The sequence below is a fragment of the Centruroides sculpturatus genome, unplaced genomic scaffold, assembly GCF_000671375.1.
Source record: "Centruroides sculpturatus isolate CEXI.00-Female unplaced genomic scaffold, Cexi_2.0 scaffold429, whole genome shotgun sequence".
In the NCBI taxonomy this organism is placed as follows: domain Eukaryota; kingdom Metazoa; phylum Arthropoda; class Arachnida; order Scorpiones; family Buthidae; genus Centruroides; species Centruroides sculpturatus.
In genome coordinates, this window is record NW_019384784.1 from 84,510 (window position 1) to 101,473 (window position 16,964).

Below are 16,964 nucleotides of genomic sequence, written 5' to 3' on the forward strand. Positions count from 1 at the left end.
CTGAAGTGGCAATGCAACAGATGTCGTCAGATGAGCAACAACTATCCAAGCAAAGCTATTAAGCACGATATCGATAAAAGGTAAGCGTATTTTTTTTATATAAAAATTCACTTTCTGAACTGATAAAAATCCTGTTATACCCGGTGTCGCGCTGAGTAGCGGCGATAGAAAATTAATTTTAATAATTAAAATTGTTTATTTATATATAAAATAACTACATAAATCACTACTTTAACACGAATTAGATAAGTTATTTAAGTTTTAATTTGTATAAATATCAAGTTATAACAGCTATAAAGCCTTGTTTACCAGAAAATTTAGTATTTTTAGTATTATACATATATCAAATTCTTCATATACATATGTATATGTATATGAAGAATTTGATATATGTAATATATCAAATTCTTCATATGTGATATATTAAATTCTTCATATACATATGTATATGTATATGAAGAATTTGATTAAAAGTAACTTTTACTGAAAAATTTTTGTTGAGTTCTTAGAAATGGATTTTGAATATTTGGAATGTTTCTCTACTAGTCACAGCTAGTCACCAACATTATTCTGATCATGTTTATCACGACTTACCATTTCTTACATACGTATATAAATATCAAGGACGAGAAAAAAGAACATCAAGGTTGTAGAGCCTACGATTGTTAGCTGGTTTAGAATTTAACCTTAATAATTTTAAAAATTAATTCATAATTTATACGTTTGTTACTTGAAAACAGAGTCATAAATCGCATTATTCTGTATAAAATGTACGCGAGTCTCTTAAGAAAATGCCTAATTCTCACCTTTCAAGCACATTTAAGATAGAAAAATTCGTTATTTTTAAAGAAAAAATTGTTAAATTAATTCGTTTAGCTTAATTAATAATTTTCCTAGTTAATTAGGAATTTTCTAATGAATAACTCAATACCAACCTCGACAGGAGTTCAACGAATTACTTTCGTTTTAACCTGGAATTAATAAAAAAATTATCTTATTGGTTATTTTTTTAAAAAGAAGTTAAATTAATTAATCACTCAAGTTTAATTAATAATTTCCTCATTAATCTATTTAAGCACAAACGTCGATTTTCTTAACGAATAACGCGCGATAGGAATTCGAGTTATGACCTTTGTTTTAACCTGAAATTTAAAATTATAAAAATCATTTAAGTACGAAATTATATTTATTTCCCTTAAGGTAATTGCACAATTTAATATTAATCCTTTAGAAAATCTTCCTTAGGTCACGGTTGCCACGCACTGTTTGATAGAAAATTAATAGGAAGTGTCTAAAAATGGATGCCATTAGGAGACTTTATTCTTATTTTTAACATCAATTTGTTATATTTATGTTCGTCTTGAACTTGAAAGTATAAAGTATTTGAAGAGAAATGCGTGCTCTTGTTGTGATTTATATATTTTCTTGGTAGTGACAACATCTTGAATAGTGTATTAGAGTCGATGACCTTCGCAGGTGTCAAACAAGGAAGACAGACATGATTGCACGCCATGTAAAGATGTTAAATGACGTGTGTATCATCTCGTGTTCGTACGGATAACAATGCACATTATTATAAAACTGAATAGTGTTTTAATTTAATATAATTAACAACATGTTTTAATATGGAAACCCTTCAAACATATCAGCAGGAGTTAACTTTAAGTAAATATCCCAGTATTACTAAATGTATAATTTGCTTAAAAGTAACACCTACTTTAAATGGTGAGTGATTTGAATATCTTAAATATACGAGAATTATTATATATATATTTTAAAAATTAATTAATGTATTTTTTCTATTGGTTACGGGTTTTGATCCGGATTTAGTCAAGCGTATTATTCAGTAGGAGTTACTTATAGGTAATTTTTGTATATCATATATAAACAATTTACCTAAAAGTAACATCTACTTGGAATACTCAAGTTTTGATATTTTTCCTTTGGTTGTAAATGAATTATATAAGATATTAATTAATTTGTATATCGAGTTGAATTTATCTGTATTTATTTATTTTGAATCAGAATTGTTTTCTTAATTCCATTTGAAAAAAAAAGATTGTAATCTAAGAACAAGATGACCTTCATGGCGACTCTCTCATTAAATATTTAAGAAGTTTAGAAAAAAATAATTAGCTTAAGGCATTAGAACTATATACAGATCCTGTTTATAACTATGAACATACTGTATTAATTTTTTTAAAGGGCTTCCATGCTCACATGTTCACCCTTTACTCAGCGATCGCATAGATTTATCGTTATTGAGAAATCTTTTATAAACTTTAATTCGTTCCACGGATAATTTAAATTATCTTGTAATTATTTCCTGTTTTATTATCGGTTAAGGAAGAATCGATTAAGAACTTTGTCCCACTTGGTTAATTACCGTACAATTTTTGAGAAGAAATCTTTAAGTACTCGTTTCTAACATAAAAATGTCTTCCTTAATTACTTTTTTTTTTGCAAGATTGAAGTTTAAATAACGTATTATCACTCATAAATTAGTTAATTATATGTTTAATTTTGTAATAAGTTTACTAACACGACCGTAACGCTTAAATTTGTATGCAAAAATTGGTGTCTTATGTTGCGTGTTATATACGGTTTTCTATAAATAAGTGTAAATAAATAGGAAAGTTTACCCCGTAAATGGCTCTTTTACACGGTTTTATATAATAATGTATAAAATGCATACTAAAATTCATGTTAAAATGACTTTATTACACAGTTTTGCTACGGTAAGAAAGTGTAACAAAATCATTTGTAACGTAAACTTTGCTATATTTAATTCATGCCGACCTAAAAAAGATAGAACTGCATTTGAATAATATTATTGCTTCATTCTATAATAATAATTATATATGATGATACTAAACTTAAAGTACGTTGTGTGTAAAGTATTTTGTATAGTGATGCTGATAAATTATAATAATCACTTCAGTTAGGATGCCATACTTAGGAAATAGGTTATTGATGGATTAAGTACAGATGCTTCTTATTTTGTATATGTAATTGATTAGTCTTGAATGTTAAATTTATCAACTAAGTTCTTATCCCGTTGAAGATCTTTGATAGTATTTTATGTCAAAGTTGTTTGATGGAGTAGATATCAAAGATATCTTTGATCTGTGCTCCATTTCCTTTTCTATATCAACAGGAACACTCCTCTGCCAGTGTTCCTCCCAGTGTAGAATCAGGAATACAATAATCTTGTGCACTTGTTCAGGAGTGTAGAAATAATGTATTCCATTGGAGTAGTATTAATTATACAATAGAAGCTATTCCTGTCTTAATATTACAAATAACCTAATCATGTGTTTCTGTTGATATAGAACAGGAACATATCAATACAGTATTTCCTTATTCATATAGAATTAAGGATGCACGATAATTTATATTGGTATGAAGTGAGGTTTAACTAGTAATGGCTGGATGCCTCACCTTACAAGCCTCATCTCACTGCTCATTAATAATATTTTCCTTTTATATTCAATTAATTCTTGTAAAGAAATTGGGCCATGGGCCTCAAAAGTGCTTAAAACAGCATCTGTAATGTGCTCCTGTTGATATAGAATTAAAAAAATATCGAAAATGTATACGAAAAAGTATTTTTTTAGTAGTTTACTTACAAAATTTCTTTTAAAAATTTCTTATTTACTTAATTCTATTAATTAAATTTATATAAAATGATTGAACATAATGAAAAGACACACCCAAAACATGTTTTCTGTTTTCTATTCATAAATTTCATAGAAAAGAACACCAACAATGTAAACTTGAAATTAATTTCCATAAGAAAGCAACAAATTAATATTCAATAAAATGTAATTAATGTTGTAAATGTATGTAAGAAAAATATTGAATAGGTTTTTGTTATTTAAATTTGGTTTGTGGCCTTTGAAAGGAGGTTTTTTAATGCTCTAAGTTCATTAACCTTGAACTGCTTTTTGGAGTGACAATATGACACCTTTGTATAGCTTCATAGTTATGACATAACTTGAATATATGTATATAGAGGTTGCTCAAAAGTCAGTTATCTTATTCAAATACACAACAAAAAGCATGGTTAACTAACTTTAAGGCTACCCTTTGTATGTTTATATTCTATAAAGTTATGAAGCACATAAAAAGAGACTCAATTTATTATAAAATAAAATAAAAAATGAGATGAATTATTATTTAAATCATATTTAAATATTAAATAATTATACTTCCTAATATTCAAATTAGATTTATTGATGTGCATATATTTCTTAATTAATATTAATTAAAATATAGGTTAATTATCACATTTTATAATTAATTATAATATATACAATTCATTTATGATAAAATTTTAATATCATATTTAAAATTTTCTTTAATATTCTTGATAAGTTCGAAAATTTATTATACAGTCGAATTTATTATTTAATNTTATTATTATTATTATTATTATTATTATTATTATTTAATTTTATTTAATTTATTATACAGTGAACAACGGCCACTGTTAGAGAAAAATGTCCGTGTTTGCAGGTTATTTTGTATGCATTTCAAAAAGAAATGATCCTGAAAAAATAGCCACTGTTTAGAGATGGCCGTTATTGGAGATTCGACTGTATTAATCTTTTTAAAAATTGATTTAAAACACCTAATTTACTTGTTTTAAAATAAATTTATAACATATATTTAAAATATAGTAAATCCAGTCTGAAATAGAACCTTAATAGAACGGAAACCTGCTTAAACGGAAAAATTTCTTCTGTTCAAAACGGAAGCCTGCCAAACTGGAAAAAAGTGTTTGATACAATGCGATTCCAGTTTACACAGGTTTTACTGTACAGTACTTTATTATTATCTGGGTTTAAAATACAAGTTGAATCCGGTGCGAATTATAAGCAGATTTTAAATTGTAATTACGAAACCAGTACCTATGAAACAATTGTTGCTCCACAGGCGCAGACTATCCGGTAGGGTGGATTATACGAAAGTTTTATTCTCATTCTAGAAATTTTCTGCGGGTTATACGCATGAAAATATAGTAGTTACGTTAATATACAATAAGTTTCTGTTTTTACCATAGCTTACTTTCAAATTTCTCACTTTTACAACTGTAAAAATTCCATAATATTGTTCCATTTGGATGTTAACCCTCAGTTCTACAATAAATATTATCATAGTGTTTGTATGTACAGAGCTATTAATAAACTAATATTACATATAAGATCAATTTAAATATATATAAGTCTAATTAATTCGAATGTATTTTTATTAAAGATTTGTTTACACAATTTCCTTGTACTGGAAGAATGTTATGACAATCCACAAGGAAAATGACAATATCTGAAGCGTGCTTACATTCATTGTTCTATTGATTGTTCGGGTTGAATACTTTACTTAGTCGATTGTTGATCTCGAATACGATAAAAATATTTCATTTTTTTAAATTTAGAATTATTGGGTGCTTCTAAGTGACAAGCAACGAAATAAGCCCGTTTGGATATAGCATAGTCCGTTTCATATTCTGTATCTAGTTACTGATTTATTTGTAACTTTTAATTAAATTATTACAGAAAATTCTGTAGTCAAACTGTTATGGATTATCTGTAATTAAATATTAAGGATTCTTAGGCATTATTTTAAATTTATACACAAATTTTTATAGTCTAGCACTTAGAAATGACCATCTTTGAGCCAAATCACTTCATCAACATACTAGAACATTAATTCTGTTTAACATCTGTTTAAGAATTAGTGAAAACTCGATACAGCACGCTTCTAATTAGTGCCGTACTCGATTAATGCCAATTTCAGAGACGAATAAACGGTGACGTTATATCGAAATCTGACTGTATTACATTAAATTGTACATATAAGTGATCAAAATGTAGTAATAAGTAGCGTAATTAATGTGCGATATTTTATATTTTCCTTAGGAAAATGGTGCAAAAAATTATCGAGCGTATGAAATTAACCACCATAACGCATAGTTATGCAAATTTCTAGAAGAATAAAAAAGGAGAATATGGGTTAAAACGAATCATAGAATATAGCTACGATGTTGGAAACAGGAGCGAATGTTTCACCATCATGGTGTTCTTAATAAATATGGTTCTTTGGACTATAGTGGCATCAGCACCCTTGGATTATAGTTACCATATTACAAGAGACTATTTCGGTGACGTTTTCACCATATCTAAACATCACTGTGAAGATTCTGATTGCCAGCAAGACGGAAGATTCGCTGCTTCCATTCCCGGAGAAGGATGTACGTGCCAATGTGCACCAACTCACTATATATACAGGGATGATTTGGATGATTGTGTGGAGTTTATAACAGGTAAAATTTAAATATATGGGACACTAAACTTATTTTCCTTTACAAATTCGCCATACTTTGTTACGGCTACTCAGGGACGCCCCTAAAGAGGCAAAAGGAGCAAATTGCTCTAGACCTAGAAGAATTATGGCACCTATACAATGTTTTTTCGTATACCTCCTTTTCTTAAATATAATAATGTATTTTGCTATAGGACCCTAATATGTATTTTGCTCCGTTAAACTCTGGGAGACTCCACAGGTCCTGTAATAAATATGGCAAATTTGTGAGCTATATCTGTTGTAATTTAAGGTTTTCGAGTTCTTTGTAAAGTTAAATTTTTTATTCAAGAGGAAATAGAGTAAAAAAGTAAAAAATGAACATTCTTAACTGATCTTGAAACACGAAGAAAAATCAGGTGACATAGTTTCGTTATGTTAAAAGAGCACAAAGTAAACACATGACATTCAATTAAAACATCAAAAACGTGGAAAAAACATAAACATTTTAACAATAAAATAATTAAAATTAAACTTTAATTTAGAAAATTTGTTAAAACCAAAATTAGACTATATTTTCGACTACTGCTTCCATCTGTAAGGTGACATTAATCGCGGTAACATTAATCGCGAGTTTGCACCTCAACAGTTAACTGGCCATATGGAGTTTCCCGGGTTTTTTCACGTGTCTAACACCTGAATAGGGTCCAGTTTTCCATAAAAACGTCCTCTCAAGAGGGAGATCACCCATATGTTGCGTTGCCTTACCCCATCAAGTCCTATTTGTGAAGGGTAACACCACCTTGTAAAAACATAAAATTGAACTACAGTTTCATCCAGTTTTAAAAACATTATTATAAAACATAAAAATACATTGAAATTAAAAAAAATCTAGTCAATAATTGAAAATCCACGTTTATATTCTGTCTATTCATGCAATTATATTTATAAATATGATATATAAAAATAAACTAAAATTATAATTTCACGCTGGCCAAAATGTTAGATGCGTGAGTACTTAATGTACTATATATAAATTGAAATAGTTCAGTTGAACATTTCCAGTTTTTCTAACAATATACAAAAACATTACGTTCAGTTATGCTCGAGCAACAGAGGAAAAATATTAGAAAAAACCTCTACTGTTTGGACAAATAAACACAAATATATATATATATATATAATGACATTATTCATAATAGAATACTGAGTGAAATATATAATATTTTCCTTAATAAATTATTAAATAATTAAAAAATAATCAATTTATAACTTCGATTTTAAAGGAGATGGAATTGATGGAATGAGACGATGGAATGAGACAATGCAACACGTGGACGATCTACCAAGGGGTGTCTTTCTGGAAGACTTTCTAAGGGAACTTGTATTAGACACGTGAAGCAACCCAGTTGGTGGGGTGCGAACCCGCTACCAACTATCACCGTTCAGAAATATATGAAAGAAAATGCATCTTAAATTCGAAGTAATATAATTCTAAACACTAACAAGCTAAATAAATCAAACTATCATTAATTTTTTTTTAAATTTTAACATTAAACAACAATCTTATCAGATAAACAACATAATTATAATGAGAAGCTTGCCAAAAAGTTTTTGATATTAATTTTCAAGGGCAACAAAATTTAAAAACATAACTGGATTTTTTAAACAAAGAGAGTAAATATTTTTCTCTTTAAATGTTCAATGTCGTCATTTATTTAAATGAATGTTAAACAATGGCTATAGCGTGATATATCTTTCTAAATAATAAGGTATCGCGATTCATTAATTTATAAAATTAATCGTGCTACTTGTTTGCTTTTATAAATGTATATAAGTTTACACATGTACCTGTTTACAGTCGACCCCCCTATAACACTGTTGATAATTCCGTTTTATATGAATTCCATGTTGTACGAGTCTCTTAGATTTTACAAACACGTGAGCCGTTCACAGCCCGGCACATGTATTTGTAAAATCTAAGTGACTCGTACAACATGGAATTCATATAAAACGGAATTATCAACAGTGATATAGGGGTGGTCGACTGTAATTCAATAATTTTTGGTGTTCTGCTGATTGATTCTTTGGCTAATGTAAAACACTTGCGCGTTAGGACTGTAAGATTAACGGAATGAGGCAACGCGATACATGGGCAATCTGTCAAGAGGGGGTGCTTCACCGGAGGACTTTCTAAGGAAACTGGCCGCTGTTTAAGCCTTACAAACGTAAAGAAACCCAAAATTTCTGCATGAGCAGCCCTTTGGCGAGGCGCGAACCCGCTGTCAATTATCAGTGTTTAGTGATTATGTCCACTTGATCACTGGTGGACCTAAACGCTGCACCACTAATAATAAATTACGAGAATTTAGATCATATCCTCCAATTCTTACAATAAAAGTGATGATATTTTTCCATGTTAACATTAACAGAACATTAAAAATGCCAGGTGACCACTGACACTTCTAATATTCTGTTAAAATAGTTAGCCTTTAAGAGCCCAAGATAAAATCTAGAAAATCCCGATCCTTCGGCCCATCTGGTCGCCCTCATTATGGGCCTGGTCAAAGCCACGACAGGCCCGAAAAAAGGTCCTGTTAGTGCTTACAGGGTGGAGAGTTAAAAAAATGATACCCATCATGATATTTAATAAATTGATATATACTTTTTAAATAAATTATAAATTCTAAGGAGTACAAGTCAAAAGACAAATGTAGGGTAAATGAAAAAAAAAATCTCGGATTCATTTTACAATTTTATTTTTTAGAACATCGAACTTTTCGAAATGTGGCAAAACAAGTATTATGCTAAATAACAGAAAACTAATTTATCAAAATCAGTCATTTGGAACTGAAATATAAGAAATTATTATTTCACATGTTTGGATTCACTCCAATACATTTATCTACCATTTTTCAAAATAAGCTTTTCCAACTAATACCATATTAATATTAAAGAGGTAGGCAATTGCTGTTACGCCATTTTACAAGAATCTCCATTTTGTTTCCTCCACATCGACAATGAGGCTGTTAGTGTTGCCTTCCACTCTGAGAAATGCGGGAAGTTTTTCATGTGCGGTCCCTCCTGGACTTGTCGCATCCCTAATTGAGCCTGGTCGAACCGATAATGCCTTTGGCAAAAAAGTTGCATGACCATCGTAGTGCCCACAGGACGGAATCAAAAATGATTAAAATACAGTATTCTAGCTCTAGAATCTCTTACGAATGATAAACAATAAGCGACTTATAGTCGATTTATGCAACAATCTTGATATGATTAATCAATTTTATTATAAATACTTAGAACTTATCAATGGCTGACTGGATACCACTTAACACTGATAATTGGTTACGGATTCGCGCCTGACCAACAGGATGGCACTTAGATTTTTTTTGTGTTTTTTCACGCGTCTAACACCTAAATAAGCGTCGATTTCCCATAAATGTTCTCCCGAGGGTCACTTCCCTCCTTGGCAGATGGCGCATGTGCTGCATTGACCTACACTATCAATCCAAACAAAGTACTAGAAACGTCTTTTTATTGTTCCCATCCTATTGCGAGAACCTTTCCGTAGATGTGTTCGGGATCCTAATAGTAATAGTAAGAGATATCTGACGTAACTGAATTGACCCAGCGATGGAAATTTCTGAGCAGACTGGAATTTAAACCGAATTTTATTTAATGTAAAATTTAAGAATGATATTAGGAAATCTGTTAAATTTTCAGTGAAAACTGCCGATTCTGTAATGACTCTTTGTACATCGATAGATTTAGGTTTTCAAACATACTTGGTTCGATACGTTACCGTGTTTTTATTTTTACAATTTAAGGAATATATTTAGCGCTGTTGAGAAATATTTACACAAATTATTATTGTAATGGATGAAATTTAAGGTCAAATGGCAGAGCAGTTAAGGTATCAGCCTACTACAATGAGGACCAGGAAACAAATCCGAACGGGTCGATAATGTAGGCCGGATGGCCGAGCGGTCAAGGTGGCAGCCTACCGCTCTGGGGGACCCGAGATTCGGACGGGTCAAGTAATCCCCAGGAATTTTTCGGGGGTGATCCGTTCGGATATATCGGACCCCGCCCCTCACCACCCGGTCGCCCCATTGTGGGCCTGGCCGAATCCATAATGGGCCTGCTATAAGAGGCCCCTCTTAGTGTCCACAGGGCGGAAAGAGTATTAAAAAAACGGGTCGATAAGTATCGTATGTTAGATGGATTAAGCCAACGCAACACGTGGACGATCTACCAAGGGAAATGGCTCTGGTGGACTTTTATGGGAAAACTTGCCCCTAATTTTGAAAGACACGTGAAGAAAGCCAGAAAACTATAAGTGGCCAGCTCGTTGGCGAGGTTCAAAGCCGCTACCAGTGTGCACTGGTTTATCCACTTGGCCACTTGTGAGCTTGGACGATCAATAAACAAGGTTTGATTTATTCTTTACGGCAACGCGATGCCCGAGAAGATCGCCCAGGTGTCGCGTTGCCGGTAAGACTTTCTATGGGAAAATTGACCCCTATTTAGATGTTACAAACATGACAAAAACTCGTAAAACTTTATTTGTCCAACCCGTTGGCGAAGTGCGAACCTACGATCAACTATCAGTATTTGCGGTTTTATCTATTCGGCCACTGATGGGTTCAGACGCTCAATACCATAAATTTTTTGGATGTGGTTCTTTTTTTACTCTTTCCGCCCTGTGGGCACTAAGAAGGCCTCTTTTTGCAAGCCCATTATGGGTTCGGCCAGGCCCACAATGGGACTGCCGGGTGGTGAGGGACGAAGACCGACATATCCGAACGGTCCACTCCCGAAAAATTCCTGGAGATTTTTCGACCCGTTCGGATTCGAGCCCGGGTTCCCCAGCGCGGTAGGCTGCCACCTTGACCGCTCGGCCATCCGGCCGCTATCGGACGTGGTTCATCCGGACACATCAACCTCGTCTCTCAACATCATCCGGCCGCCTTATTGTGAACCTGTCCGAGCCCACGTTGAATCCGAAAAAAAAAAGATCCTCTTAGAGTATAGAGGGCAGAGTCCAAAAATAGAGTTAACTTTTGTTGAATCCTAATTTATTATGAACTAATTCCGTAAATACGTAGCACTTATTAAAATATTTAATCATTTAATTTTAGAATGTCCTTTAACTATGTTCTTAAGGCCCTACATCGCAGATAAGCTTCCAGTGGTATCTTTACCATTAACTGGACAATTAGTGTATCCTGGTGCCCTCTTCCAATTTCCTGGTAAATTATTCATTTACATATATAAATTCTACATTAATTTTAAGTTCATTCTTATTCTAATGTTTTAAAATTAAATTTAGAGATTGGAAACCTTAGTTCACTTAGCGCGTGCGAAGTTATGAGCACCGAATTCATGACGCCAAGTGGATGGAAACATATCTTTCAAGAAGGCTCTAGCGAACCAGTTTTTGGAGCTTATCAAGATGGAAGCAAGACATTTCTTCAAGTAAAGATGATTATAACTTAAATTTGCAATGATTATTCTTGTTTATATTTCTTTAGTTATTAATTAGATACCATATTCTTTTAGTGGTTAGGAAGAGATAGTCAGAGACACCAGCTTCAGCATCGACTCATGTTAGTTCGATTGAGATGTCAAGATAAAAACATTACATTCGAATCATGTTCTGCACTGAAAATTGGTTGGTCTCCGGGTATGTGCTGTGTAATTATATTCAAATTCAGTGGTATATGTTAAATTAAATATTAAAATCCTTTTTTATAACAGGATTGGATGTGGCAGTAACAGAACCACATTGGGTGAGAAGGAACAACTTTATCATAATTGGACTATGTGTTGGGATTTTAGGCTTGACTTACATTTTTGCCATATGCATATACATGAAAGTGCGCAGGAGTAAACACAACAGATGCAATGATCGGATAGCAATCTGCAACAGACAATCAGCATTCAGAGATCTGAGGAATCAGAAAGAAAATTCAAGAAATTCTCAGGTGAGATTCAAATTGCTATTTTGTTGTTTTCATAAATTATATCTAAAAATATAACATTAATCATTTTAACAGTTTGCTGCAAACATTAGTAGATCGTCGTGGAACAATAGGAAGCAATCATTGATATCGGAGAGGTATCCAACATCTACTTACATTTCTGACGAAGAACCAGACTATCCAAATAGTGATTATTTGGCAAAACAGAGTTTTGTCTTAAGTGAAGAATATTTTGAACCTGAAATGCTAGCTTCACCACCCCCTCTTGCTGCAGAACTACTTAATAGAGTTCGACAGACAATTGCACTCAGTAGTCGCCGTTTAAAGAATCTCAGGTTCAAACCAACATTAGTAATGATTCCTGAAGATGATTATTTTTATCCAGAAGATCACAGAGAAACGAGAATTTCGTTAGAAAATGCAAGGCAGCAAACGATTGTTGAAACTATTCGTGGGCCAATTCCAAGATCGATTATAGAACATAACCAAACACCTCCATGCCCTCCTCCTCGAAAGTATCGTTTCAAACAAAAACAGAACACACAACTCGAAGGACAAAATAACAAGTTTGATATGTTTAGACAAGACTTATATCAAAAGTTGCTTCATATGAATGACAAAACTGATATGGATAATATACTTGAAGGTGAGGAGAAGTTTGATGAATCTGAATCTTTATGCACTGAAAGTAAAATATCCAGACGTTCACTACTCAAGAAATTAGAGCTAAAGAATGATGACTTTTCTTCTTCTATTCCAGGAGAAAATGAAAATATAGTTAAAGAGCAAAAACTAGAAAGTATCAGTGAAGAAAATGTCTGCAAACAACTATCAAATTCAAATGTTGACGTTGAAGCACTTTACAAACAATGGTCTAATCAAGTTGCTTTAAAACTTTTAGAGCAAAGAGTACCTAATATTGAATGTGAAGCAGTAGAAAAAGAAACTGGTATTCTTGGACAATTTTTAAAAGAATTTAAGAGTGCAATTGGACGTATTGGGCATTCAAATTTGCCAAAATCTGATTCATGTCTTGTTGGAGAAAACTGGACTTTGAAGAGGGAAGTTGAGTTAATGAATGACAAAAGTTTGGCTCAATTATTAAGTCTGAGAAGCCGTTTATCAGAACCCCCTACCACGAGGAAGGATTCTTTAACTGACATTTCTGATTTACAAGACTCTCACGATAGTTTGACATCAACAGAAGATTTCAAAGGTGATTCCGAAACTTCTGGAATATCTTCCTGTGAAGCTGTACAACCTTCCGAAACCTCTGACTGTAATGGAATAGTTAAGAAAAATGAAAACAATATATCTATAGATACGGATTCTCTAGAATCTGCAGAATCTGCTAGTCTCAACAGCTCTATGGAGGAATCTAATGAGGACACTTCAGAATCAAGTTTAAATGAAGAATTTTCACGAAACAGAGCAATGAGAGGTTTAGAAATTGTACAAAAATTGAAAGAAGTAAAATGGCAACACGTCTGTGAGAAAAAATATAGAGTCAGAAAAATTGAAGATTTGGATTTGTCTAAAGTAGTATTAGATCATAATGACAACGAGATGAAAAATGAGGAAAATAAACAAATAAGACGGAGTAAAAGACCCCTGAATGGAACATGTAAAGACCACATTAAACATAGAAAAACATCTAGAACTGGGGAATTTTGTCTGGATCAAAACGAATTCAGAAGTAATAGTGAGATTTCGGGAGATGGGTACGTTACTCTAATTGCCGTTTCGCCATCAAAACCGAACAGTGTTCAAGCGTGAAAAATTAGCTTTATATTTACGAGTATTTTCAAAACCTCTAACAATGCTTATCATTAAAGCAATGCGTCTTGCAGCTCCTGAAAGATATGAGATGTATATTGTTTTAATACAAAAGCTTTATTAGATTTTTTAACAAATGCGTTAAAAGATACTTGAAACAATATGTGCTCAATATATATCATACAAAAATTTTATAATAATAATCTTTCAAAAAGTAATCAGACACCAATATTAATAAATACAGCGCACACTCAATTATCTGGCACACGCACCATATGATCGCCCATGCTTTTCCATTTCCATGAAAATGTGTCACAAATTCTGTTTATTTGGGTTTCATTTATGTACAGTATTGTATGTCGGTACGCCGTATTATTTGCCAGCTCGCCTTCCAAAGAATTGGTACTGAAAGGGACGGATCACATAATTTGTTGCCTTAGGCTTACACTCACTTGGTAATCCGGCTCCTTGGCTAATCTGGCACCACTGTGCAAGGAATTGCTTGATTAGCAAAAGTACAGTGTATTCAGATTTAACCAGAGAATAAAATATTGCATTTTTAAACTCATTAACAATATAAATTTTAATTACAGTACAGTACTGCATTTTTGTAAATATCAATTAACTGTGTTTAGCTTTACAATCATAATAATTTCAGTTATGCTATTTTTTAACTTTTAAATCTGTCTTCTGGGCACTACAGCGCATTTTCCCTCATACCTGTAATGGGTTTGGCCAGGTGACAAAAGATGGGCCAGACCATCCCCCCAAAAAATTCCTAGGAAGTTGCTTTACCAGATCCAAAGTCCCTTGGAGCATTAAGGCCAATATCTTAACCGCCCCCTCGCCATCCGGCTGTCCATTAGTGTGCATTTGATACTTTTATTTGGAATCAATAAACAATCAACAATTTATAAAATATTCCAAATATCCAAACTAATTTTTATCTTTCATATCTAAGTACAACTCAGAGATTTACAAGATGATATCCACACAGTTTGGATTTGCCAAATGATGGACTAAGTAGATAGAAGTTATGCAAATTTTAAAACTTCATCTATTTTAAAATATATGACAATAAAAATAAATTCTATTCTATAGTATAGTATAGTAATACTATACGTATATAATAAAAAATTGCTTTAAATATCCTAGAATGATGTGATTTTTTGTGATATTTGAAGGGGTGTCTGAATACTTTTTTGGGATAACAATAATGTATATATGTGCAAAACTGATCATTGTATAACTATTCTGTCATGTGGAAAATAAATAAATAAACTTTAAAATTATTTCATTTATTCAACATTTCAGTCAAGTTAACTAAGCTAATCAATTTTATTATCCATAAAAATCATTCTAGTGACGTTATTTTGATACCATACACTATCAAAAATAATCGGTAATCTGTATATTATATTTTTCAAATTTAGACAATATTTTTCTTTAATCCCCTGTTCTATTTATAGAAAGTTACTGAACCTTTCAGAAATAAATCCTTGTAAGATAATAAAATTCGATTATTAAGCAACATATTTAAACATACAGCTCATTTTTGCTATTCCAAACAAGTTTTATTCATTTTTCTGCTAAATGTTCGAGCCAAAACAAAAAGCTACAGATGTTTTTTTAAACATAAGAAATTTATTATAGTGGTATCTTATACACATTTTAACATATGTATTTGTCTGCAATCATCGTGTCTTTATATATAATTCTTACACACATATAGAGCAACCCAGCAAATACTGTATAAACCACTATAAATCAGTCTGGTGAATCGGTAAACAAACAGCAAAATAAACTGCAAATTTGAAATGTGCGACTTTGACCTTTTTTTTTGTTTTTAAATGTCACACTACGATTCATTTTATAAGAATTATGCTACCAAGTATACAAATATTTTTATCTAAAATTTCTCTATATAGAGTACTAAAATTTATCACAAAAATGAAAAATATCATCTTGAACTGATGCGTACAATCGTGTCCCAAAAATTTAAACCCGTGAATTTAGAAGCTGGAACAGTCCTGTTAAATACATTCTCCCTCGCAGTGCCGGATTAATCAATAGACAAATATCTAGAGCCCGTAATTCCGAGGAACTCCGGCTTCAGTACAGAAAAAAATAAAAATAAAAAACAATAAATTTAAAATACAGTCGACCCCCTATAATGCGGTAGATACGTTCCGCTTTATAAGAATTTCGCGTTGTAGGAATCCTTAAATACATGAGCCAATCACAGCCTGACAGAGGTGCAGTTTACGGACTACGGCTGTTTGAGAGGTTTTCTTCCGTAAAATTAATCGATTCTAGACTAATTTCACTCAACATTTCCAAAACACGTATAATTTTTTGGGAATAATCTGTATAAACTATGCTATAAACAAAAAAATGCAGGCTTACTTACCGAGTGTGCACCGTTCGACTACGCCATTGCTTAAGCTTGTTTTCGTCGCGGAGTAGCGCATCAAACGGCGGGCGCGTTTTCTGATGTCTCCAATAGGGTTTCTCAAACGGGATTCCGGTTGTTTTTTTTTAACCCGGAAAATATCCCGGGAAATCCCGCAAATTTCTTAAAATTTCACTTTTTTTCTTATTTTGTGTTAAGGTTGAGGAATTTTGCAAATAGAAAGCATAATTAACTCATTCACTGTCAAAATACATTTGTATTTATTAATTTTAAACCTACCTATTAGTTTTTTTTTTTAATTTTTGCTCATTATAGCATGTCACAAATGGTCGATAATCAATATATAGCTTATTTGTGGCAGGACTATAAAAATTCTTTACTTGTCGGAACCTGTAATATCTGGAATAATTGTGCTTACGCTGTCTTGAGTTTTAACCATGCCCAGTAGCTTCAATAAATGCCTGACGCCAGATTGTGCAAATTGGGCA

General features: G+C 32.1%; 1 protein-coding gene across 4 annotated transcripts; it reads left to right on the plus strand.

Moving 5' to 3' along the window:
- LOC111629237 lies at window positions 1-15,322 on the plus strand. 4 transcript variants are annotated; one of them, XM_023373117.1, is made up of 8 exons: window positions 1-80; window positions 5,919-6,322; window positions 11,445-11,555; window positions 11,636-11,781; window positions 11,866-11,989; window positions 12,064-12,290; window positions 12,363-12,933; window positions 13,048-15,322. In XM_023373117.1, exons 2-8 carry the CDS (start codon window positions 6,073-6,075, stop codon window positions 14,061-14,063), a joined length of 2,445 nt encoding a protein of 814 aa, XP_023228885.1. In that variant the 5' UTR covers window positions 1-80; window positions 5,919-6,072; the 3' UTR covers window positions 14,064-15,322. The 4 variants fall into 4 exon arrangements, with proteins under 4 accessions (XP_023228885.1, XP_023228881.1, XP_023228882.1 ...); XM_023373113.1 differs by having other exon boundaries at window positions 12,363-15,322; XM_023373114.1 differs by lacking the exon at window positions 1-80 and adding an exon at window positions 5,653-5,833 and having other exon boundaries at window positions 12,363-15,322.
- Window positions 15,323-16,964: the final 1,642 nt, after the last annotated feature.

Bases quoted from the DNA above. Each gene is read 5' to 3' on its own strand.
- LOC111629237 (XM_023373113.1), top strand. From the start codon at position 6,073: ATGGTGTTCTTAATAAATATGGTTCTTTGGACTATAGTGGCATCAGCA. The intron at 11,556-11,635 runs GTAAATTATTCA...AATTAAATTTAG, and splicing joins TGCCCTCTTCCAATTTCCTG to AGATTGGAAACCTTAGTTCA. The intron at 11,782-11,865 runs GTAAAGATGATT...ATATTCTTTTAG, and splicing joins GAAGCAAGACATTTCTTCAA to TGGTTAGGAAGAGATAGTCA.